Here is a 23,917-nt window from a genome sequence, read left to right as displayed (position 1 = left end):
TTATAAAAGGAAGTGTTTAATTTGGGGTTCATAGTTCTGGAGGGTTAGAGTCTTTGACCATCATGGTGAGGAGGATTGTAATAGGTAGGCAGGCATGCTTTGAGCCGTAGCTGAGAGATCACATCTCAATCCATAAACACAAGACAGAGAAAGAACTGATTGGAAATGGTGTGGCCTCTTGAAAACTCAAAGCCCACCATCAGTGAAACATCACCTCCAATAACGTCATACCTGCACATTTGTCTCACACAGTCCCACCAATTGGGGACCAAGTATTCAACCATGTGAACCCATGGGAGCCATTTCTCAAATATTAAGGACCAGCCTTAATAATCTTCTTCCTAGGGGCCCAGAAAAGAAGCTATGAATGGTGAGAATTATCTTCAGGAAATGAATCTAAGTACACTAAGCTCTTAGTCCGTCTACTGGGATAAGATTCTATCTATAGAGCTACAGTTCTGTACTCAAGCCTAGTTCCTTTTGAAAGGGAAAAATCAGTAGCCATCTTGAGAGATGCTTCTCCCTCCCCTCTTCCAAAAGTATTTGCTGACCAGCAGCTTTAGAAGTGACCAGAAGTTGAACTTACAAAGCTGGGACAATAAATCTATATATCCTGAACTTGGCAAAACAAGATATGAGGAGTAATGGGCTCAACTGACCAGAAGTTGACCTCAGGGGAGAGTAGGACTGGAACAATAAATCTGAATGTATGTATTCTGGGTTCAACAAAAGCAGGACATATGGAGTAAAAATTTATGACTTTGTAGATCCCCTGAATCCTGTTAGCCATCAGTAACTTCATGCTTATAGTTCAGCCAGTAACGTCAAAAAACTGCCTCACCCCAGCCCCCTCGTCCAATCCCACATGTAAACCTTTCCTATATAAACTCCTTAAAGCGAGTACTCAGGCCATTCTCCTCCACCCACTGTGTCTGATGTTGGACATGAACCAAGCCTGCTTGTTTTGTTATTAAAAACCTCTGTGTGCTTGCATCAGATATTAGCTCTGTGGTGGTCTTGCTTGGGGGTCTTGCAACCTGGGCACAACACTTTCTTGCCTGATTTCTCTCTACCTTTATCTGTTGTCCCTTCTAAGTTCTATCTTAATTCTCTCCTCTTAGTTCTGCCCCATCTTGGTCTTACTTATCTTGTTCCTCCCCATCTGGCTTTTCTTCATCTTCCATCTCATTCTTCTAGTTCTCCATCTAGTTCTCCAGTCAAAATCCTCTCCCAGTCTCTGAGATTTAACATTATATACCCATGCAATAGCAGTGCTCTAGCTAAAGCAAGGTCACCAGGCTTGAATTCTTACAGGGTCATAAAGGCAGACAAGTTTTCCTAAGGCAGTGACCTTCAGGCTTTCTTTTACAACCCAAAAAGGGAGTGGTAAAGGAGGAAGTCAACTGAGAGCTAAGATCAGTTAGTATATAAAAAAGGGAATTTATGTGTTCAATCTACATTCCTAGAAGTGAATAGGTAAGAAGTTAGGAGTCTATAATGTTACTAAGGCTATATAAGAAAGGAGGGTCTTAGCTTAAATTGCATGAGAAATAAAGCTATCTGCCTGAACCAAGAGAGAGGTGTTGTTTCTATAAGGGTGTTACCTGAGTTCAGGAGATCATTTGGCCTTAGATGCTTGATAGGTATTTTAGATAAACACACTGCTAGGAGTTCTTGGAAGCACTTATAGCATACATATAGCACATTGCAAGAATTGGCTAATGTATATACAAAAGCTAAAATATCATCAAGACATCTTAAGCCATGGCTCAACCTTCAGAAAAGTCCTTGACATTTCCAAGTAGCAGCTTTTGTGATAGTAGCTGGATTCCATTACATTTTCCTGCGGCTTACAGCAGCCATTCTCCTTCAAACCACCACAGCAGGATAGTAGCTAGAGCTAAACACTTGCAGCAGCTACCCGCTTTCCTGTGGAAGGTCATTCAGTACACTTTCCACCTGTACGTTGCCGGCTGTCTCCTCACATATGATACTTTTCTCCAGAGTGCAGTATGTATAATGAACATATATTCCTTCTATATATCCACAGTACATTTTACGTAAGTCAAATGTGCTTCTTTCAAACCTGTAAGAGGAAAGTAAGTACACTTGGCAAGTTATATTTTGATTACACCCACAGAGGAGAATTTTCAACATAAAATTATTGTTTTTATGGTCTATTGTCTAAGTCAAATTTGAGTTGATTGGGGGTACATACACGTGATATGAAACCCTGTTTTCTCAACTTTCTATATCTGGAATATTTTCTGTCACTTAATTCCAGACTTAGCCTCTCTTCCCATGGCTGATATGATTCACAATAATGCCACATCCTAACTCTCCACCTTAACTTTTTCAGTAGTGAAACTTTGGCACTATCCTCACCAAGTGTTTTCATAATAATGACCCAAGCTAGAATAAAACTAATCTAGGAAACATTAAGTCCTGGATCATCTCTAATGTGGCATTTCCTTCTAGCAAGGTCTCAGGTACTCCATTCTGACTAGTAGTTTGTAACATTGGATGAGTGATCATAGATACATATTTATAAATTAAAAACATTTTCTTGATAAACATAGCATTGATTCTTGGGTCCATTAATAATGGTCATCAAATAACTTCCTCAGTCAATGTGGGGAGCAAAAGAAGCCCTGAGTGTGTGAAGGCTTAAGTGGGTGTGTTTTACTGACATGAGCTGGGCATGTTGAGGACCACGGCCTGATACCCACAGTGAAATGGCAAAGCCTTAGTCCTCCTGGAGTGAGGCTCAAAGGGATGGTGAGTCTTCCTCCCTACCCTCCCTTCCCCCCTCCACCTGCCCTCCTCAGGGTGAGGCTCAAAGGGATGGCAAATCCTTCCTCTGGTCCATGTGCAGATGTTGATGGTGTAGAAAATGTCCACCATAACATTCTCCCTTGGTTGTTTGTGGCCTGGAGAGTGTGCCCCTTCAGAGATTGCTCCTGCTGAGATCAACTAAACCTGCTTCCTGGTTTATCTGTATGAAATAACATCCCCCACATCCAACAGTATAAAATAAACACACTGAACTTCTGAGGTGCCTCAACTTTTCCATCCGAGAGCCCAGACTTTCTGTGCGTTCGTGTGTGCCTGTCTTTTCTTCATTCCCTTGCCACTCCGGTCAGGTCCACACATAAGGCAGTGCAAGAATGTAGCAAGTTAGATTTTCAGGAATGAGGTTTCCAGAGAGCTGGAGAAATGGCCCTGTGGCTAAAATGGAGATTCCAGAGGACCTGAGTTCAGCTTCCAGCTTACAACCATCTATAACTCCATAACCTATAACCTATAACTCCAGCTCTGGGGTTTACAATGCTTCTGGCTACCATAGGTACCTGAAATCATGTGTGAATACTCATATAAACAGATATACACAGAGACACATAGTTAAAAGTAAAATAAGTGTTGAAAAAAAAGGGTTGTTTTTTTTTTATGATGTCCAAGTAAACATCATCGTCCTCCAGAAAAGGCCCCCAAACAATAACATTGAGAATAACAAAATTTCACACACACACACACACACACACACACACACACACACACACCATATTTTTACACTTATTATTTAAGGATTGTTTGATCATATCAAACATCCACTGCTCTTATTCACTTATTGTAGAGGAAGATCCCACAGGGCTTTGCAGTTGGCTTGAATTCAGAGTGTTAGCACCTGGGCTTTGAATGGTCTTTTGTGACTGCTATCTTTTGTAAAAGCTGCTTTTTGTTTGAAGTGTTTAAAGCTTATCTGAGTTCTTCCTGAAAAGTTCAAAGCCTCTGAAAAACTTAGTTGCAAAAGAACTCAGAAAACCAAGAGGTCTTGTGGCTGAAAATTGCTTTTGCATTTGTTTCCTTTGGGAGCTTCAGATAAGAGGTTTTGGTATGCAGAAATTGATTTGCCAAGGTGTAGATTGAATAACAATTTTTTTAAAAAAATGGCTTTTGGAAAGCAATAGCAGTCAGGTCACCAGAAACTGGCCCCCCTACTGCTGTTAAGCCAAAATTCATCCTGGAGTGACCCAATTTCTTCCATGGACCTACAGAAAAACACAACACCAACACTTGGTGCCCAACATCATGGGTCTTGGAGAAAGAAGGGACTCAGGTGCTCCAGAACTGAAGGTTTAAAAAAAAAGGTGTGCTCTTAGAGTATGAGGACTCCAGGGTTTGGCAGGGTCACTGGGAAATTAAATTCCCCAGCTCAGAATTGGCAACAAGTAACATGGCTCCTAGGACAAAGAATAAATCAAGGGAAAAGGCCCTTTTAAGTAGAGAAAAGGGAAGGAAAGGAAATAAAAGAAAATTTCTCAATGGGAAAAGGAGAAATGCTTAATCAAGAAAAAAAGGATTTTCCCTGTAGACGAAAGAAAAATGTTAAATCAAGGCCTAGAAATAAAAAGGCCCCGTAAAAAAATAAATAAAAGAAAGAAAGAAAGAAAGAAAGAGAGAGAGAGAGAGGGAGAGAGAGAGAGAAAGAAAGAAAGAAAGAAAGAAAGAAAGAAAGAAAGAAAGAAAGAAAGAAAGAAAGAAAGAAAGAAAGAAAGAAAGAAAAAAGCCTTTTCCCAGTAGGTATAGAAGAACAGAGAAGGCTCTTTCCAATAAAATGAAGACATTAATGATAACTGGAACTCAGAGCTCTCTGGCTGCCCACATGCTGCATGCCAGCTCTTTCTGCCAGCCCAGAGAGGTGGCATTTGAATTTTAAACAATGATGGGCAGGGCTTAACTGCTTCATCATGAGTTAGCACAGCTGGCCCAGAACTAGAATTTTCTTGTTTGTTTGCTTAATTTTGGCTTAAATGTTTTTGGTTCCCTCCCACGCCCCAATAGCAGGAATAACTCATTATCAATCAATGGTCCACTCATGGGAGAAATAAAAAAACGAAAACAAGCCCAACTTCTGGTAAAAATTTAGGACAATTAGGGCAAAAAAAAAATGGCAAAAAATTGCAATTAGGGCATAAAGTACAAAACCAATCCTGTTTGAATTTCCAGAAGTATTAGTCATTCATTGCATGGAATATGTTATCTTCTCTTGATCATCTGATCAATGCTGTGGGATGTTCTGTATGTTAAATGTGTTGCTCTGATTGGTTAATAAATAAAATACTGATTGGCCAGTAGCCAGGCAGGAAGTATAGGCGGGACAAGGAGAGAAGAGAATTCTGGGAATGGAAGGTGGAGGCGGGAAGACACTGCCAGCTGCTGCCAGCCACCGCCATGGAAAGTGAGATGTAAGGTACCGGGAAGCCACGAGCAACATGGCAACTTATAGATGAATAGAAATGGGTTGATTTAAGCAATCTAACTTTATGTCAATATTTTGTGTATACATCACTGGAAATGGTCCATACACAATTTCCTCAACCCATTATTACCATTATATGGGTGATATTTTATTGGCTGCGTCTGATACAGACACCTTAGAAAAAAAAACATTCAATGTGGTACAAAAAAATTTACTCTGTTGGGAATTACATACTGCTCCTGAAAAAATACAAAGAGGAGATTTTCTTAATTATTTAGGATTTAAATTAAGTAAACAGGAAATCCAGCTACAAAAGGTACAGTTAGGAGAGATCAATTCACACTCAATGATTTTCAAAAATTAGTGAGTAATATTAATTGACTGCGATCTACCATTGGACTGACTATTCAAGGATTAAGTAATTAGCTTCAAAATTTGCAAGGTGACTTGGATGCTGTGGATATCATTCTATATAAATAAAACCTGATTGGTCGTGGCTAGGCAGGAAGTATAGGCGGGACTAACAGAGAGGAGAAATAAAAGAACAGGAAGGCAGGGAGAGACGCTGCAGCCGCCGCCGCCATGACCAGCAGCATGTGAAGACGCCAGTAAGCCACCAGCCACGTGGCAAGGTATAGATTTGTAGAAATGCGTTACTTTAAGATATAGGAACAGTTAACAGGAGGCCTGCCATACAGTTTGTAAGCAATATAAGTCTCTGTTTGCTTGGTTGGGTCTGAGCGGCTGTGGGACTGGCGGGTGACAGAGATTTGTCCTGACTGTGGGCAAGGCAGGAAAACTCTAGCAACAAATGGCGCCCAACGTGTTGGCAAGAGTTTCTACCTAAAACATGAGAAAAGATTCTAAAATGGAGCTAAAAACAGCTTCCTAATTGTGTCTCTCAAATGAGCGGCAGCTGCCGGTTTGAGCTACTTGTGCGTTCCTGGCATGTGCGCTTAACCTGCAGTAAGGCGGAAATGAGGCCTCTGCAAGTGGCACATTAAGCTGCGTGGTGGATTTAGCCTTTGCTAGTTACAAAACAAAAAAGGTTCCTGGGCTACATGCTGCTTGGATAAAAGCATAGACTCATGATAGCTCCCAGAGCTGGCGGTAAACGTACCACTGCCATGTTGGGAAGCTGAGGTGGGCGGAGCCAGCAGCCATAGCGCTGTTTCAGTCTTACAAATGCTGCAGTTTAAGGCGGTGGATTCACAATAAGACAGATTCAGATGGAACAAGACTTTAAATGCTTTACAATGTGTGTAAAAATGTACATAGGCTTGGAAGAGAGAGGAAAAGGAACATAGACAGTTATATAAAGAAATAGAAAGTTTTAAAATAGTAAAGTCTTTAAAGAGAAAGTAAAAGTAATATAAAAAATAAGCCATGTAAAGATGGATATCACACAGAGAGTCTGGATTATATTGTCTTTGGGATTTTTAACTGCAGAAAGACATTTGATTGTAAAGACTGCTCAGTTGAATCAATGTGTATATTTTAAAGGTATTTCAATTTTGAAATTTATGTCTAAGGATGTTTTGCTTTGGAAAGGAGACTCTGCTTTTGTTTCTACAGAAAGCCAGAGGCTATGGATTTGTTCCAGATTAAGATACATCAGGTTTGACCAGCCAAGACCACCTGAAAGGTCTCCGATGACACCATGGCCCAGATGATCCAACATCCAGAATTGTTTCAAGGCAACTGGCTCAGACGATACGGTCTCACGGACTACTCCATGATCCTAAAATTTTCTTTGTGTCCCCTTAAGATACAGCGCCCCCCTCCAGCAGGAAGTAGTAAGAGATGCTACGCCCAAATTCCCAAATATACCAAGCTGGCTTTAGAGGTGGAATTGGCTCACTCCCCCTCTAAACCCAGTCTTATTGCTTAAAAAAAAAATGGTTAAGAGATTCTTGTGTCCCAAATCAGAAGAGCCCTCTGGTGTGGGACAGAGAAAAACCAATATTTTTATTTAAAACAGGTTGATTATAAATGTGATCTCTTTCTAAAAAAGAAAAAGGGGATATGATTAGATATATAGGAGGATATGGAGATGATAAGATAAAAGGGTAGATTAATGAACCTACTTTTAAAGAAAAACTTGTTTAAAATGTTTTACATTGGTATAGATTTTAGTTTATGTTTGAAATGTTTTACATTGGTATAAATTTTAGTTTATTGATACAAACTTGAAGTTAATTTTGTTATACTGTATATATATATTTCTATTCTTGTTTGAGGTATTATGTTTATGTAACTCATTTAAAATTGTAATGGATAATTAAAAATAGATTAATAATTAGTCATCTATGATAATCATATCTGTAGCCATGTTAGTTAAGTCTTCTAGGTATACATAGCTATGTTTCAGATAGATAGGTAATCTTCAAACACTTCATAGACCTAGAGAATATGGCATTTAAATAACTTAAAATTCTGTTGACGTGAGACACAATTGCTCCTGGCTGCACCAATTGATCCCGAGAGAATGTTGGGCTTCTAAGACATTTCCATTTGGAAGTTTGTCTTTTTGGTACAAAATGGCCTACTGGGCAAAGAACTGCCCTTGCCTTGATGGCTGACAGTACAAATGCAATGCTGTCCTTTCTGGACAAGCGGGACACAAGGAAAGCGACCACTGTACTCTGCCAAGACAGGGTAAGATGGTCTTTCAGAAATCCTGCTTCTGAAAGTGGTCTGTCAGATACTCTAGGCCTGTAGCCAATTTAAATGCACCAACAATGCTGAAAAACATTAGGTGACTGTCCAGGCTGCCAGCTGTCTTGGTCTACTCTTACAAGATTCCCGAAAGTTGCTTGCATCCATCTACCATTTCTTAGGTACCATTATGTTCCTTCTCAGGTCTTTGATGTGGTTAAAGACTAGATAGTTGTAATTTCCTCAGTTATGATAAAAGATAAGTTAGATATAAAACTTTAAACTCACAAATATAAGATAGATAGGACATCTTCTTTAATATTGTAACTGTAATTCTTGCTCAATAATTGTTTTATTATATGTAATATTACCATGTTAAAGTTAATACCTTCCTTTTAAAAAAAAAAGAAAAGGGGAAGTGCTGTGGATATCATTCTATATAAATAAAACCTGATTGGTCGTGGCTAGGCAGGAAGTATAGGCGGGACTAACAGAGAGGAGAAATAAAAGAACAGGAAGGCAGGGAGAGACGCTGCAGCCGCCGCCGCCATGACCAGCAGCATGTGAAGACGCCAGTAAGCCACCAGCCACGTGGCAAGGTATAGATTTGTAGAAATGCATTACTTTAAGATATAGGAACAGTTAACAGGAGGCCTGCCATGGCCATACAGTTTGTAAGCAATATAAGTCTCTGTGTTTGCTTGGTTGGGTCTGAGCGGCTGTGGGACTGGCGGGTGACAGAGATTTGTCCTGACTGTGGGCAAGGCAGGAAAACTCTAGCAACACTTGGATTTAAATAGTCCAAGAGAATTAACAACTGAAGCAGAAAAGGAATTTGCCCAAGTAGAACAAAATTTACAAAACGCCTATGGGAATCAATTGGCTCTCACAACTGGATGTATTTTAGTTATATTACCTCCTGCCCATTCCCCTACTGGACTCATTACGAAAAGGGAGGATAATACTATAGAATGAATTTAACTATCTCACAAACAAAGTAAAAAGTTAAAAACCTTTATAGAAAAGGTTTCTGAATTAATTATAAAAGGAAGAATAAGACTTCATCAATTGTCAGGAATGGATCCAGCTGAGATTGTAGTACCCTATATTAATGCTGAAATTATGCAATTGTGGGTAATTAATGATGACTGGCAAAAACTTGTAGCAATTTCTTAGCAGAAATTAACAACAAATATCCTAAAAGTAAGTGACATCAATTTATAAAAAAACTGAACAAATTCTTCCCTGCATAGTGGAAAAAGCACCTATTTCTGAGTCTCTTACATTTTATACTGACGTAAACAAATTAGAAATGGTTCGTTATAAAGCAGGAAACATAAGTAAAGTAATTCAAAGTCCATAAGATTCGGTTTAAAAATCAGAGATTTATGTCATTTTAATGGTTTACACATTAAAGAATCTCTTAATATAATTATTGACTGATAATATAATTACTGATAGGAAGTGTGTTAAAAGCTTCAGAATTTCATAAGAAACATCATGTTAATAGTAAAGGCTAACGGAAAAAAAAATTTTCCATTACTTGTCAACAAGCTAAGAAAATTATAAAAAAAAAAAAAACCAAAAACCTGTCCTACTTGTTCTTTGCATAATCAAGTTCCTTTACCTGCAGGAAGTAACCCTAAAAGTACACAGACACAAAAATAAATTGCAAATATTTATTTTTACTGCAAATGAATGTATTTCATTTAATAGAATTTGAAAATTTAAATAGACTCATTATACCATTGATCTATTCTCTGGATTTCAGTGGTCATCCGCCTTCAGTTCTGAAAAGGCTGATTCTGTAATTAGACATTTGTTAGAGGCAATGGCTATAATGGGCACACCAACAACTGCAAATTAAAACTGATAATGGCCCTGCTTTTATGTTCCCAATAAAATGAAACTTTTTTTTTTTGTACATTATAACATAAAACACATTACAGGGATACTGTATAATCCTACAAGACAGGCAATTATTGAAAGATCTAATCACACTCTAAAAGAGATGCTTTTTAAAAAGAAGGAGAATATGAGGACCCCCAGGGATCTCTGGCAACCTAGACTACACTGGGGGAGTTCTAGACCACTGAGAGTTTCTGCCTCAAAAACAAAACGTGGAGATCACCTGAAAAATAACACCAAAGTTATTCAGAGAATTTTCAGAGAATATTCAGTCTGGGGCAAAGGAGGCAGTTAATGACTATAAGCCAGACTTAACAGAAAAAGAGAACAATGTAACAGAGTCAGAGAAGGGCAATAACCACTCTGATTTCCACTGAACACACACACACATTCATACACATACACACACATCTCTCTCACACACAGCACACACACACATACACACATGCACCATACACACATGTATGTAGTAATACATTGTGTCCCCCAATATACTGTGCACCCTAATAAAGCTTATCTGAGGATCAGAGGAAAAAGCCAGCCACTATAATAAACATAAAAGTCAGGCAGTGGTAGCACACATGCCTTTAATCCTAGCATTAGAGAGGCAGAGACCCATCCAGATCTCTGTGAGTTCGAGGCCACACTGGGAACAGAGCCAGGCATGGTAACACACCCCTTTAGTCCCAGCACTAACCACAGAGGTCTGGAGGTCTGTACAGACAGAGAGGAAGTGATGTAGCTGGGCAGAGAGAGGAAGTGAAATGCAGAACAGAAAGGCATATAGGCCTGGGTATACAGGAAGCAGCTCTCTCTTTGGCTGAGGATTTCCAAGTGGTAAGAACATGGCTGGCTTCTTTCTGCTTTTCTGATCTCTCAGATTTTACCCCAGTATCTGGCTCTGGGTTTTTTTTTTTATTAATAAGATAGTTTAGCAATTCATCTTATACATGTACACCACACACATACACATAAAGACACATGCACATGCACCCTCAACACAAACATATACTTACAGCCTAAGAGTAAGTAATTTAGAGCTCTGTCAACCTTCCATTCACTCATCTTTGAATTCCAGAATATGGAACAATATTAAGTACTTAAAGGTGTCTAGTGAATGGTTTCAGCTTCTGCGATCTTAACTATAAGCATTAATTACACAAAAAAATTTCATAATTTGATTACTGTAGGTTATTGGAGACTTACCAAACTAATGACAAGACATGTATGGCAATTTTCTAAATATTCAAATACATCACAGAAGCCTGGAGGGCAGTTGCCTTTAAAGATGTGGTGTCAGCTTATGCTGCTTTAAAAGGCTCTCTGCCAAGCAATTGAAGAAATGTGCCCACTCACATGTAACCATAAAAATCCAGCAAGAACAGAGACTTACCCAACAGAGAGGAACATGTTCTCATTCAGTATTTCGGATCTTATGTAATTCTTTCTGGGCGACAGCCCCAGCCAATAACCATTTAACCCCTCGGACTTTACAAATTCCTAAAGAAACAGAGAAGGCCTGTTTAATACGCGGTTTCTTTTCTTTTCTTTTCTTTTTTTTCTTTCGAGGCAGGGTTTCTCTGTGTAGCTTTGTGCCTTTCCTGGAACTCGCTTTGAAGACCAGGCTGGCCTTGAACTCACAGAGATCCGGATGGGTCTCTGTGATCCGCCTGGCTCTGCCTCCCGAGGGCTGGGATTAAAGGCGTGCGCCACTACCGTCCAGCTGTTTCTTAAGTCTGTATACTACCTCACAGGATCCCATAGTGCAGACTTCTGTTTTAACATTATAGTTTTGGTGTAGCATTACCACTTCTCAATGTTATTTAAACGAAATTCAAAGGGCTTTTTAGGATGTCAGCATTTTTACAGCACAGTTTCCTCAAAGTGGGCCTGCTGTGTAGACAGGGAAAAATGAGAAGGAAACCTCGGTGCCTGGAGGCTGATGCAATCACAGAGCTGTGTTATGGCAGGACATCCTGCATCTGCTCAAACAGTAAAAACCAGCACCATCCCAAGCTAGTCAGGACCGTGGCTGCTGACCCTGGTAACTGAAACAGTCCTTTGCTTCCCTGTTATGGTCTGATGCGGCTTGCATAAAGTGCCGCTCCCATCATGCATCTAGTATCACAACAGACCCAACCCCACCTGTGTAAGAACAGAAAGGGTCAATCCCGGTCAATCCTAGTTCATTCCAGAATCTCCCCTCCTACACCCAGGAACGTCTCTTTTCTCCCAGTAAAACTTCTCATAAGACAAGCCCTTCGAATTCCCAGGGATGATACTCTCCTTTGAGACGCTCACATCTCTTCTGGTGGTTTACTTGTGCTTTCTGATAAAATGTTTCAACTTTTCACTGAGTGGGAGTTCTTTGTTTGATGGCTACAAGAACTTGGCAACCTTGGGTTGATGTATCTGAGATCTCTTCAGCCTTCCCCACTGGTGATGAAAGGACCCACTGATTCATTGAATTACCTTCATATGGGGTCAGTGAAAAGCTTAACAATTTTCCTGATCTAAATATTTAGGTAGTGAATATTCAGTCTTGAGCAAAGGATATGGCTTATGACTGCAAGCCAGACTTAACAGAAAAAGAGAACAATACAATAAAGCCAGAGAACAACAGCAATAACTACAGAGCCCAGAGTCAGCACAGGATGCTTTGCCCAAAGTTACATGTGTTTTTCTGCTAAAGCCAGTTGTCTTTTTAATAATAAATAATTATGAATGATTACTTGAGAAAGGTCAATGAAACAGAATAATCGATCGAAGTCCCTTCTCCTATAAAAGATGACAAAGTTTTTTATGGTAGAGAAGCTGAGCCATTTAGGGGAGATAAATATATATAGATTTGGTTTTTCGAGACAGAGTTTCTCTGTGTAGTTTTGGTGCCTGTCCTGGATCTCGCTCTGTAGACCAGGCTGGTCTCGAACTCACGGAGATCCACCTGGCTCTGCCTCCCGAGTGCTGGGATTAAAGGTGTGCACCACTGCCGCCTGGCTAAGGGATATATTTTTACTCCAAGATAAATGACTACAGTCTAGGATAAGTGGCTCACACAGGTAATTCCAGCACTTGGGATGCTGAAGCAGGAGGATTGCTGTGAGTTTGAGATAAGCCAGGGCTACTGAGTGAGATTTGTCTCAAAAGAAAGAAAGAAAATAATAAAGGATTACTAAGTGAGAGACCAGAACTATTTACTAATAAGTGACACAAAAAGACATTGTTCAGACCAGCAGTTCTCAACCTGAGCGTCATTATCCCTTTGGAGATAGAATGACTCTTTCACAGGGGTCGCATAAGAGCATCAGAAAAATCAGATATTTACATTACAATTCATAATAGTAGCAAAATAACAGTTATGAAGTAGCAACAGAAATAATTCTATGGTTGGGGACTCCTACAACCTGAGGAATTGTATTAAGGGGTTCCAGCATTAGGAAGGTTTATAACCACTGATTTAGACATAAACAAATAAATAAACAAACCAGAGAATTCACTTTTCATTGGTTCTAAATCTCTGTGTAATATGTCTATTTAACAATTGCCTCCTCTCTATCAACCCAATATACTTATTGAGCAAATATCACCCTAGCTGTCTTAATCTGGCTTTTTTGCCTTGTCAATAAAAAACACAATATATTGATAATAAAGATATTCTCCTGTGTGGTTTTTATGGGGTGGTGATAACTATTCTGAGGGCATACACAGAAACCTGCTCCTACACTTCCAACTTGGAACCAGACAAGCCTGAGGATTCTGGGAGTCCCTGGTCTACCTGCCTATCTTCCAGCTTCTAAGATTCTGCTTAAGCTAAAGCTGTGTGTGTTTTAGCCTGACGGTGATTTCCCTGAGACAAATGTGCAAGTCCCAGTCCCCTCCCCAGGCAACAAAAACAATCCTGAGTCATGAATGGGTCACTGTGTGTCTTCCCAGCACATGCTTCATCACCCCATATTTCACGATGTGAAGGGATTCTGTTCTGAGTGAACAGAGACATGGAACCTTACCAGCTCATTCCTGTTCTTAATCTTCAGCAGGCTGGCATTCCGAGCCGAACAGAGCATTTCACTCTTTTGCCATGTTCCAAACCCATCAAGTTTAGAGTAACAGCTGTCCTTGAACCATTTTGAACCCTTTGGACAAGGTTTGCATTTGTGCTCTGGAAGGAGGGCAGAGTGTTACAGGTTTGTATGAACACCCTTGACCACTATTTCTCTACTGTCTGTGTGACAGTGACAAGATTTGCTGTGTTTCTTCTCTTTAGGTCGATGAGAAAGAAATCAAGTCCTCTATATCACTATACATCACCCTAGAAACATAACAAAAAACTTGGGCAAACAAAAATGTTCAAGTACCTGGCCAGATTCAAACGTATTGTCCATCATTAGGAAACCTGGGTAGTTTTCATTTGTTTTTTGTTTGTTTGTTTGTTTTTCACTTATGACTCTAAAAATTAATCACAGCAAATGCTGTCTAGTAAAAACCAGGCTCATAGAGTCACATTGGTCTGGCTTTCTCCAGCAGGTGTGTCTTTGGCTTTCAACTTCCAGAGTGTTGAAGAGGTACCTTAGAAGCACGGGAACATAGTTTAGCCACAAAAACTACAAAAGCACCGAAAGATAACACTCCTTTCCCCGGGGTCCATACATCGCTTCATTTCTTTGCCAGAATTTTTCACTCCTTCAGCACTAGCTGAAATTTAGGAATGGGATCATGTATACAGAGGCATCCTTCTCTACTTACCACCTCTTGAGCTTTGTGCCCAGAACAAGGGGAATAAACTGCAGATCAGAGAAACTGAGTATACTGTCTGATGCTTCAGTATGTGTCAGAACCTTATAAATTGGCAGTCTAATTATTTCTCCTTTCATGTTTTTCCCCTAACTATGAAGAAATATCAATGACTCATTTACTGAACACATTTAATTCCACGTTTAATATTGGCTCCATAAGGAAGTGATTATTAAAGGACCCTAAGGTTTAGTTTGTTGTCCAGGAAATAGTTTTGAGAGCAATATAAGGTTACCTGGTTCCTTTGTATACAGCTCACGACACAGCTGGATGGCTGTCTTTTGCAGCATGGCAGAGAGGTTCCTGATTTTCTTGGAGCTGTTGAAATTGTGCATCAGCTGTAGGGAAACATTTTTCTGAAGTTCTTCCTTGATGTTTTGTAGTTGATTTGATTTTATCATTTCTGTCTTCAAAGTTGTATAAACTCCAGGATTATTTTAAAGACAGAGAAGAAAAAAAATAGTAGATGATTTTAAAAACCTTATAAATTCTCAGTTATTCTATCACCTTTAGAAATTTGGTGAGTTTTTTCTTCAGAAATAGTATTAAAATATTAAAGTGGTAGGAAAAGGCCTCTCTATAGGATTTATTTGAGGAGATAGAGTGTATGTCTATGGACTATGTTATAAGAACCTCTTTGGGGCATAAAGCCTTAATTCCAAGAATAAACATGGATTCAACAACTCATAGCATTCTAAACCAGCCCGAAAATACCTATATAGATACATACATTTACAAATACATATATATATATATATATATATATATATATATATATATGCAACACTACACAAACTCAGCAGGTTGCATTTATATGTTTATTTATATAACTATGTAACAATAATAATTAAAGATTAGGAGGCTATGAATTTGAGAAGGAGCAGGCAGGGACATGAGAGGGATTAGAGGGAAAAGGAGGGAATGATACAAATGTATTTTAATTAAATTTAAATGTTCATTTTAAAGAATGGGATGATACATACACAATCCTCCTAAGACCCCCAGTCCAATGAGCAGCAGAAAGCACAGAAGAGTCAGAATCAAGACTGCGTTATGCTGTGAATGGGATGGAGAAGAAGGTACTGTGAAAAGAAAAAGAGTGTAGCATTTGAGAAGCAGCTCACACTAATTTCATTCATTCATTCATTCAGTCAGTCATTCAGTCAGTCAGTCATCCTCCCCTCATTTCTTTTTACTATGTATTTTGTAATGAAAAGTATTTTGCTAAAAACTAAAAGACTTTAACTTATTTTCAAGAATAATCAGATAGGAAACCATAAGTAAGACATCAGGTTTTATTTTGAGGCCTTTGACTATGCTGTGTTACACTCCAGATTTTTTGTTCATGAAATGTCTTAAATTTCTTACCAATAAGATCAAGGCAGTGATTTTTTTTTTAAAGTAAGAAACATTCAGTAAGTTCTTTTGAATGAGAAGGGAATCTCATAGACAAAGATGTTAACCCCTAGACTGATGAAAGATATAAAAAAGTAAAGATAAAGTTTAGAAAATAGAGAGGAGGAAGGGAATGGAGAGTACAGATAGTGTGTGTATCCTTGGATACATTTGTGGAAAGTGAGTGTCTGGAGGCTGAGGGAAGCCAAGTCAGTCTGAGGAGTCTCTTGGAATGCAGAGGTGAAGCTTGACACGAAGCAGTTCCAGTTGTTAATGCACTCCTCTGGAATGCCAAGAATGGAGCTGCAGAATGGCAAAGCAGGCTATCACTCTGTCCCAGCATCCCTCGTCAGCTCTCCGCCTCACCTAGTCTGGATCTGCAGTTCTCATTCCAACTTTTTCAATATTGTCTATGATTTTCCAGCAAAACATTGTAATGGAAAGATTTTATTATTTTCTGACCAATGAATCACAGACTACACCATTTTCCTAGAAGGTTATAAAACTTACATTGTGAATTATTTTTAAGGGATTATATGATTTAAATTATCTCTATGTATGGATATATGTAAAGACTGTCTCAAGAAAGTAATTCAAGAATTACCTAATATTCTTTCTCTGTTCCTGAAATTTGTCTTATATCAACAGCTGATAGCATAACAATGTTGTAAATTCTCACAAAAGTGACATATAAAATATAAAACTCGATTTCTTAATATTATTGTTAGTGAAAGTACTATAAATGTTCCAGTCCTTATCTGAAGTTTAAAATACAAAGTCATAGGCTATCTTTCATCAAAATTATTTTCTCATTTTTTTGTATGTATTCAATTATTTAAAAGTTATCAGATTTAGATACTAGACACTGTTGTGGCTGTTAATAAAACAAAGTAGTAAGGTGTGCATGTTTATGTTGTCATGTAGATGCATTTTAAAGTGACAGGAAACAAACAGCTAAATGATTGATAAAGAAATGATAGACAGGAAAATAGATAGAAGATAGATAGATAGATAGATAGATAGATAGATAGATAGATAGATAGATAGATAGATAGATAGATAGATAGATAGATAGACAGACAAACAGATAGATAAATAGATAGATAGATAGATAGATAGATAGATAGATAGATAGATAGATAGATAGATAGATAGATAGATAGATGGATGATAGATAGACATTTGGAACTCATATTTTAGAAAGTATGTGGTTCAGATGTCACGGATACGGGAAGAACTGTGCAGAAGTATTGTGAAGAACGTGACAGTAAGAGCACCCATCCCAAAAACCATAATTTAGGGGAGATTTTTTTTTTTTTATTTGAAGAACAGAATACGTTGAGAGTAGCTAAAGATAGGTTGTCCTGTATGAGAAGAGTTGTTCAAGGGGAGTTTAAAATAGTGAAGCCTGTGCAAGAATGGGACAGACACTGAGTTTCCTTTAGACGACTGGGGGAGGTCCTAAGGGGATACTTGGAGGCCATGGTACTGGAGGCTGAAAGGCAGGGGGTGACTTAGAGGAGAAGGAGAGCTGTAAAGTGCCCTTGAGTGAACCATCAAAGAGTGTAAGCAAGAAGTCAGGACAAGCAACCAGTTCAAACACAGGAACAGTGGGAGTGAGAGGATGTGTCATGGAGAATGCCCAGTGGGAAGGAATTTCACTTAGGTTGTGGTGTGTTGTGTCATGTTGTGTCACGTTGTGTTGAAAGTAGAGCCTCACACATGCTCAGCAAGAGCTCTAGCACAAACCTATATACTCAACTCTCTTTTTACTTCTCATTTTGAGACAGGATCTCACTAAACTAACTGCCCAGGTTGACTCTGAACTCAGGTCTTGAACTTGTAACCCTCCTGCCTCAGCCTCTTTAGTAGCTGAGGTTAGAGAACAGCTCCCTCATGCCTAGCAGAGAAAGTAATTTTAGAAGAGGCTGTTCGGCGTCATGAGGACAGTAGGAAAGGACAGCAGGGAAAGAACAGAGACAGGAAGCCATGAGACAGCCCAGGGGGTAAAGGCACTTGCTGTGCAAGCCTGACAACCTAAGCTAAATCCCTGGTGGTTCACACAGTGGAAGGAGAGGACTGAGTCCCCAGGACGTCCTGGGGCCTCCACACATGCACTGTGGTCAGTGCAAACACACATACCTAAGCACACGTATACATGCACGCATGCACACACACACACACACACACACACACACACACACACACACACATTAAATTTAATCTAAATTTAAAATGAAGAATAGAGATCTGAATGCTAGGATAACACAAGGAAACCCCAAGAGACTTGGACCAGAACTAGCTCCATGAACAATGAGGAAAGAAGCTGGGTAATAAGTACTCTTTCTGGACACACACACACACACACACACACACACATACACGAGTGCACAAAGTGTTCTCTCTTTCTCTTTCTCCTACTCTGTAAGCATTTTACTTTTCAAAACCATAAAAAGAAGAACATGTAAGTCCATTACGTTCCTGCACAATGTATAGTCCTAGTTCCATGACTTCATATAATGAACACACACACACACACACACCAACAACAGCAACATCAACAACAAAAATAAATAGACCCTTCATAATAAAACACTAGCATTTCTACATAGAAAAACCCTGTCTTGAAAACAAACAAAAAAAAAACCCCTACATTTGAAAATACCATCCATGCTGGGCAGTGGTGGTGCATGCCTTTAATCCCAGCACTTGAGAAGCAGAGGCTGGTAGATCTTTGTGAGTTCGAGGCCAGCCTGGGCTACAGAGTGAGTTCCAGGAAAGGTGCAAAGCTACACAGAGAAACCCTGTCTCGACAAACCAAAAAAAAAAAAAAGCATCCTGTTCCATGTACCAATTTTTAGTACTTTAAAAAAATTGTAATGTAAAATACAGAGTGTTTTATTGCAGTGATTTATGCCTTAAAGAAAAAAATTTTTATAATCACTTTTGTACTTTGGATTTAAATAAAAGGCTTAATTAAAAATTTGCACTGAATAATTACTGTATTTGAAGTGTAAGGCTGTAGCCACTGCCACAGCCTTACATTACATCCATGGCTCAAAATCTTACCTTTTCTCCCACATCTTTTAGACTTCTGGGTATTTTCTTTCTTATCAGAGTCCTGGAATTTGAGATTTGCATAAACAGTTTCTTCAGACATTGATGAATAATCAAAGAAAGCTCCACAAACTGTCCTTTGAAAAAGGTGAGAGAGGGCGAAAAGCTGAATGAGTCTATCTGGAATTTTAAAACTTCTGTGTGTAAACTGAAGCTAGTCTCACAAGATAGCAGTTCTTTTTAGAAACCCATTGCGTCAGTCTCTCAAATATGTGCCCAAGAGCCACAGACTGTCTGTAGCCTCAGACAAGAACAGATAAGAATCAAAAGAGGAAACATCTTTCTTCCTTATATGTCTTCCTTTTTCTCATTTCTACATAAAGTAATTTTTGGAATTTTGTTTGGATAATGTTTGTATTGTGCAAGTTGCACAATTCATTTCTACCACATGGTGCAGATACAGCATAGGATTAAACCCTCTAGCAAGAAAATGATTGGAATAACTCAGTTCTCAAATGCTCGCTGATGGAACGGCAGTGGACATGGAAGGTGCCCTATGTGTAAGATGGTCAAGGTGTCCAGAGAAAGATTGGCTTAGTCAGAACTGAACATTCACAGAGATGACACGGGAGGAGTAGGAGATGAAGGACCATGCTTTCTCTCTGGTACAAAGGTTCTGGTTAGATTAACAGGAGCTTTGCTCCCAGCATTAGAGAGGCAGAAGCAGATGGATCTCTGTGAGTTTCACAATAGCCTGGTCTACATAGTGAGTTCTAGGACAGCCAATACTAACATTAGAGGGACACTGTCTCAAACCACCCCCATCCCCGAAATAACTAACAAGCTAAATAAATAACATAAGGCACTACCACCACCGTGTAACTGGTAAATGAATGAACTCAAAACTGTAATACTGAGTCAAAGCTGTAAGACATAACCTGGGTCATGCTGGTACCAGCTTCCTTCCCCTTTTTGGTGGTTCATTGAAGTACCTCATATGGATTGAGGCTTTGTGCAAAAAACGTACATCTGGCTTCAGGTTTCCTGGCCGCAGGGCTGTTCACAGAGCCCTCAAACACAGGCTGTTGCTCTAAGCATGCACATCCCCAGTTGTGGTTCAGAGCCCCAGGTTCACAGTTTTCTGTTGTTATTGTTGTTCAGAGAAACTAGGTGTTTCCAGGGTTTGGAGACCTCACCTTAGAGACTGGGAGTCTCATCAGTGGGCAGTGTCCATTTTTTAATACCTTCTCCTAATATTTCTTTGGAATTCTTAAGTGATATCAACACATAAATAATGATATCAACACATAAACAATGTTAAATAGGTTGGCATTATTTTTAACTATGAAAGAGAATGTTTTTAATTCAATAAAAATTAACTGCTTTGTCATGATAAAAAAATGTACAGACAAGCAACACTAGATTGACTCAGTGAGTATATATCTCTGTGTGTAGACATGAGCAACAATAATTATCAAAGAAAGGAAGGCTATGAATTTGAGAGGAGGTAATGACAGAATGGGAGAGTTTGGAGGGAAAAAAAGAATGGGAGGGGGTGTGATTAAATTTTAATTTTTAAAAAGATAGCAAAGAGAAGAGATTTTCTACATCTGCCAAAAGTAAACAAAAGAATCACAAGTACAAATAAAGTACATATTTAGAAAACGATATTGAAGAAAATTCTAAACTATTACGAAATCAGAAAAGTATGCTTTAACATTAGAAGTACTAACAGTGTAAGATCATTTGTAAAAGTTTCAATAAATATTAGTTGAATTAAAACAATAATGGATACTTTCCTGATACTCAAAAAGACTATTTTAGAGTATAATTCAAAATAATTACAATGGAAGATTTTGAATGTTTCCATCACAAAGAAACAGTATGTTTGAGGTCATGAGTAGCCTAACAACCTGAGTTCATCATTGTGATACTGTACTGAAGGATCAGAATCTACCCCATAAGCATGTACAATGACTAGTTTTAAATTTTAAAAAATGCTAAATGGGCTATCAAAATCCATATGAAAATATAAACATAAAAATGGCATAAGCAAAATTTAAAGGATACAGTATCCAAGGAGATGGCTCACATACAAAGTGTTTGCTGTGCAGACGTGAGGGCCTGAGGTGGATTGCCTCCACCCACATAAGAAACACGGCATGGAGCCGGGTGGTGGAGGCGCACGCCTTTAATCCAAGCACTCGGGAAGCAGAGGCAGGCGGATCTCTGTGAGTTCCAGACCAACCTGGGCTACAAAGTGAGTTCCAGGACAGGCTCCAAAGCTACACAGAGAAATCATGTCTCAAAAAACAAAAAAAAAAAAACAAAAACAAACAACAAACAAACAAACAAAAAAAAACCCCATGGCATGGCAGTCATACATGTAATCATAGGACTGGGGAGATGGACATAGAAGGATTCCAGGGTCATATTGTGTTAGGACCAGGGATCGGCTCAGGACACCCCAAGACCAAGTTCTAAGCACAAAGGAGATTTATTTGCTCCAGATGGGGAAAGGTCAGGGAATAGAGGACTAGGGAGAAGGAGGGGAAGGGAACAAGGGAGAGGGGGACAAAGGACTGCCTCTGCACAGAGAGGAGACCAACATTGCCCATAAGAAAATGGTGGTTTATAAAAGTAAAAGGAGAAACTCCACGTTAAGATGAGGTGTTTAATTCTAACTGGACATATTAATAAGGTGAGCCAAAGGGGGCTTTTGATTGCTGGACTTCAATACTTTGATAGCCCAACCTTGGTAGTCAGCCTCAGGAGGAAATGAACCTCGGTAGCTAGCTTTAGGAATACAATCTAATGTTTTTAAACAAGGCAGAAGGAAGGGGAGAGAAGGGCAAGGCCTGTCAGAGCCATGTTTGCCATGCTCAAGCTGGCTAGATTCCCTTTACATTGTCTAGCCAACCTAGTGATCACCAAACCCCACTAAGATCCCACTAAGAGATGTTATCTCAAAACACAAGGCAGATTCCAGCCGCATGTTCACATGTACCCCTACATATTTGTATATGAAAATCCACACTTACCTATACATACAAGTGTGCATGCACACACATATATACTTATCAAGACGGTTAAAAAATATATAATTTTTATTTCCTTCTAACTACTTCATGAGTGGTGGTTTCCTGTTTACAAGCCTTCAAGACAGATGTTCTTATTATCACCTTGATTCCCTTCCCAGGAATGCAAGTAAACTATAACCAGCATAGTCCTCAACTAATGTCACACAGGTGTCATAGCAGATGGAGAGCTGAGATATGAGTAGATCCCAGCTGCTTGTTTCAGACACGTATCCTCCCATGATGGGAAATCATTGGCCTTTCCTTCTTCCTGGCAGGGAATCAAATATTTCTATAGGAAGAATAAAAACATTCACATTTTAGAATATAACACATGAATGTGGGCTAAGTCTCTGAGTAGAGAAAGTTTTCTCAACAAGATATGAAAAGTCATTAAGGATGAACAAATTGACTACATCAAAATCAAATACATATATACAGCAAAATAAAACAGTAAAAATAGCCACAGTAAACTGAAAAAGTGTAAATATACATAAAATACATCATATATATCATAGAGGATGGGGTGAATTTTATAAATTCACAAAGTTATACAAATTAATATACAAAAAGGTGAATGTTGATAGGAAATTTGACATTAGTAACAAACTCTTTTGGTTTTTGAAACAATTTCTAATAATTAAATTTTTGGCAGGAAAAAGGGTGAGGAGATTTAGGGTTTTTTGTTGTTGTTTTGTTTTTCTTATTCTTTTCATCACATGTGACTATTATCACTTTATTTTTTTAATTAAGAAATTTTTTTATTCATTTTACATAGCAACCACAGATCCCCCTCTCCGCTCCCCCCCCCCAGCCACCCTCCCAAAACCTATCCCCTATTCCTTCCTCCAACACAGTAAGGCCTCCCACGGGGAGTCAGCAGAGTCTGGTATATTCAATTGAGGCAGGTCCAATGCCCTCCCCCTGCATCAAGGCTGTTCAAGGTCCCTCTGTAGGTAGTGGGCTCCAAAAAGCCAGCTCATGCACCAGGAATGGATCCTGGTCACTACTCAGCAGTATAAAACAATGACATCATGAAATTTGCAAGCAAATAGATGGAACTAGAAAACATCATCCTGAGTGAGGTAACCCAGATTCAGAAGGACAAACATGGTGTGTACTCATTTATAAGTGGATACTAGATGTAAAGCAAAGGATAACCAGGCTACAACCCACAGCTCCAGAGAAGCTAGTTAACAGGGAGGACCCTAAGAGAGACACATGGATCACCCTGGGAAGGGGAAACAGATGAGATCTCCATGAGTAAACTGGGGGTGAGGGGTGGGCAATGGAGGTTAGGGGATGGGGTGATGAGAACATAAGGGAACCAGATGGTTGATCTGGGACAGGGACGGAGTGGGAAAGCAATGAAAGAGATACCATGATAGAGGGAGACATCATGGGGATAGAGAGAAACCGGGTGCTAGGGAAGTTCCAAGGAATCTACAAAGATTCAGGGTTTTATATCTTACAGGATTCTTACATGTAAGGAATCTCCCTCTCTTCTTCCCTCCCTCCCTCCCTTCTTCCCTTCATTTGTTCATTTGTTCATTTGTTCGTTCCTTCCTTCTCTAAATGATAATTTTTCATATTTTAAAGAAAAAATAAGAATATATTTAAAATTTAATTGAAAGAAAAACAATCTAGTCTACTACCCTGCTTCTAATATGGGACTTGGCTAAATGTGTATTGAAAAATAAACAGTGAATAAATGAACCTCCCCTGGATTGTGGGAGGGCAAAGGCCACCAGCCAGGCAGAGTACTGCTCTG

General features: G+C 39.1%; 1 protein-coding gene across 1 annotated transcript; it reads right to left on the bottom strand.

Annotated features, from left to right (window-relative positions):
- Positions 1–22,450, bottom strand: Clec12a (C-type lectin domain family 12 member A). Its single transcript, XM_015989735.3, has 7 exons — positions 22,111–22,450; positions 19,082–19,206; positions 15,601–15,699; positions 14,853–15,041; positions 13,834–13,985; positions 11,220–11,326; positions 1–2,086 (listed from the first exon to the last, which is right to left on the bottom strand). The coding sequence occupies exons 1-7, from the start codon at positions 22,128–22,130 to the stop codon at positions 1,918–1,920; spliced, it is 861 nt and encodes a 286-aa protein (XP_015845221.2). The 5' UTR covers positions 22,131–22,450; the 3' UTR covers positions 1–1,917.
- Positions 22,451–23,917: the final 1,467 nt, after the last annotated feature.

This window comes from Peromyscus maniculatus, chromosome 3, assembly GCF_049852395.1.
Source record: "Peromyscus maniculatus bairdii isolate BWxNUB_F1_BW_parent chromosome 3, HU_Pman_BW_mat_3.1, whole genome shotgun sequence".
Classification (NCBI taxonomy): Eukaryota; Metazoa; Chordata; class Mammalia; order Rodentia; family Cricetidae; genus Peromyscus; species Peromyscus maniculatus.
Note: the sequence above shows the minus strand (reverse complement) of the source record. Positions and strands in the feature narration are given on the sequence as shown.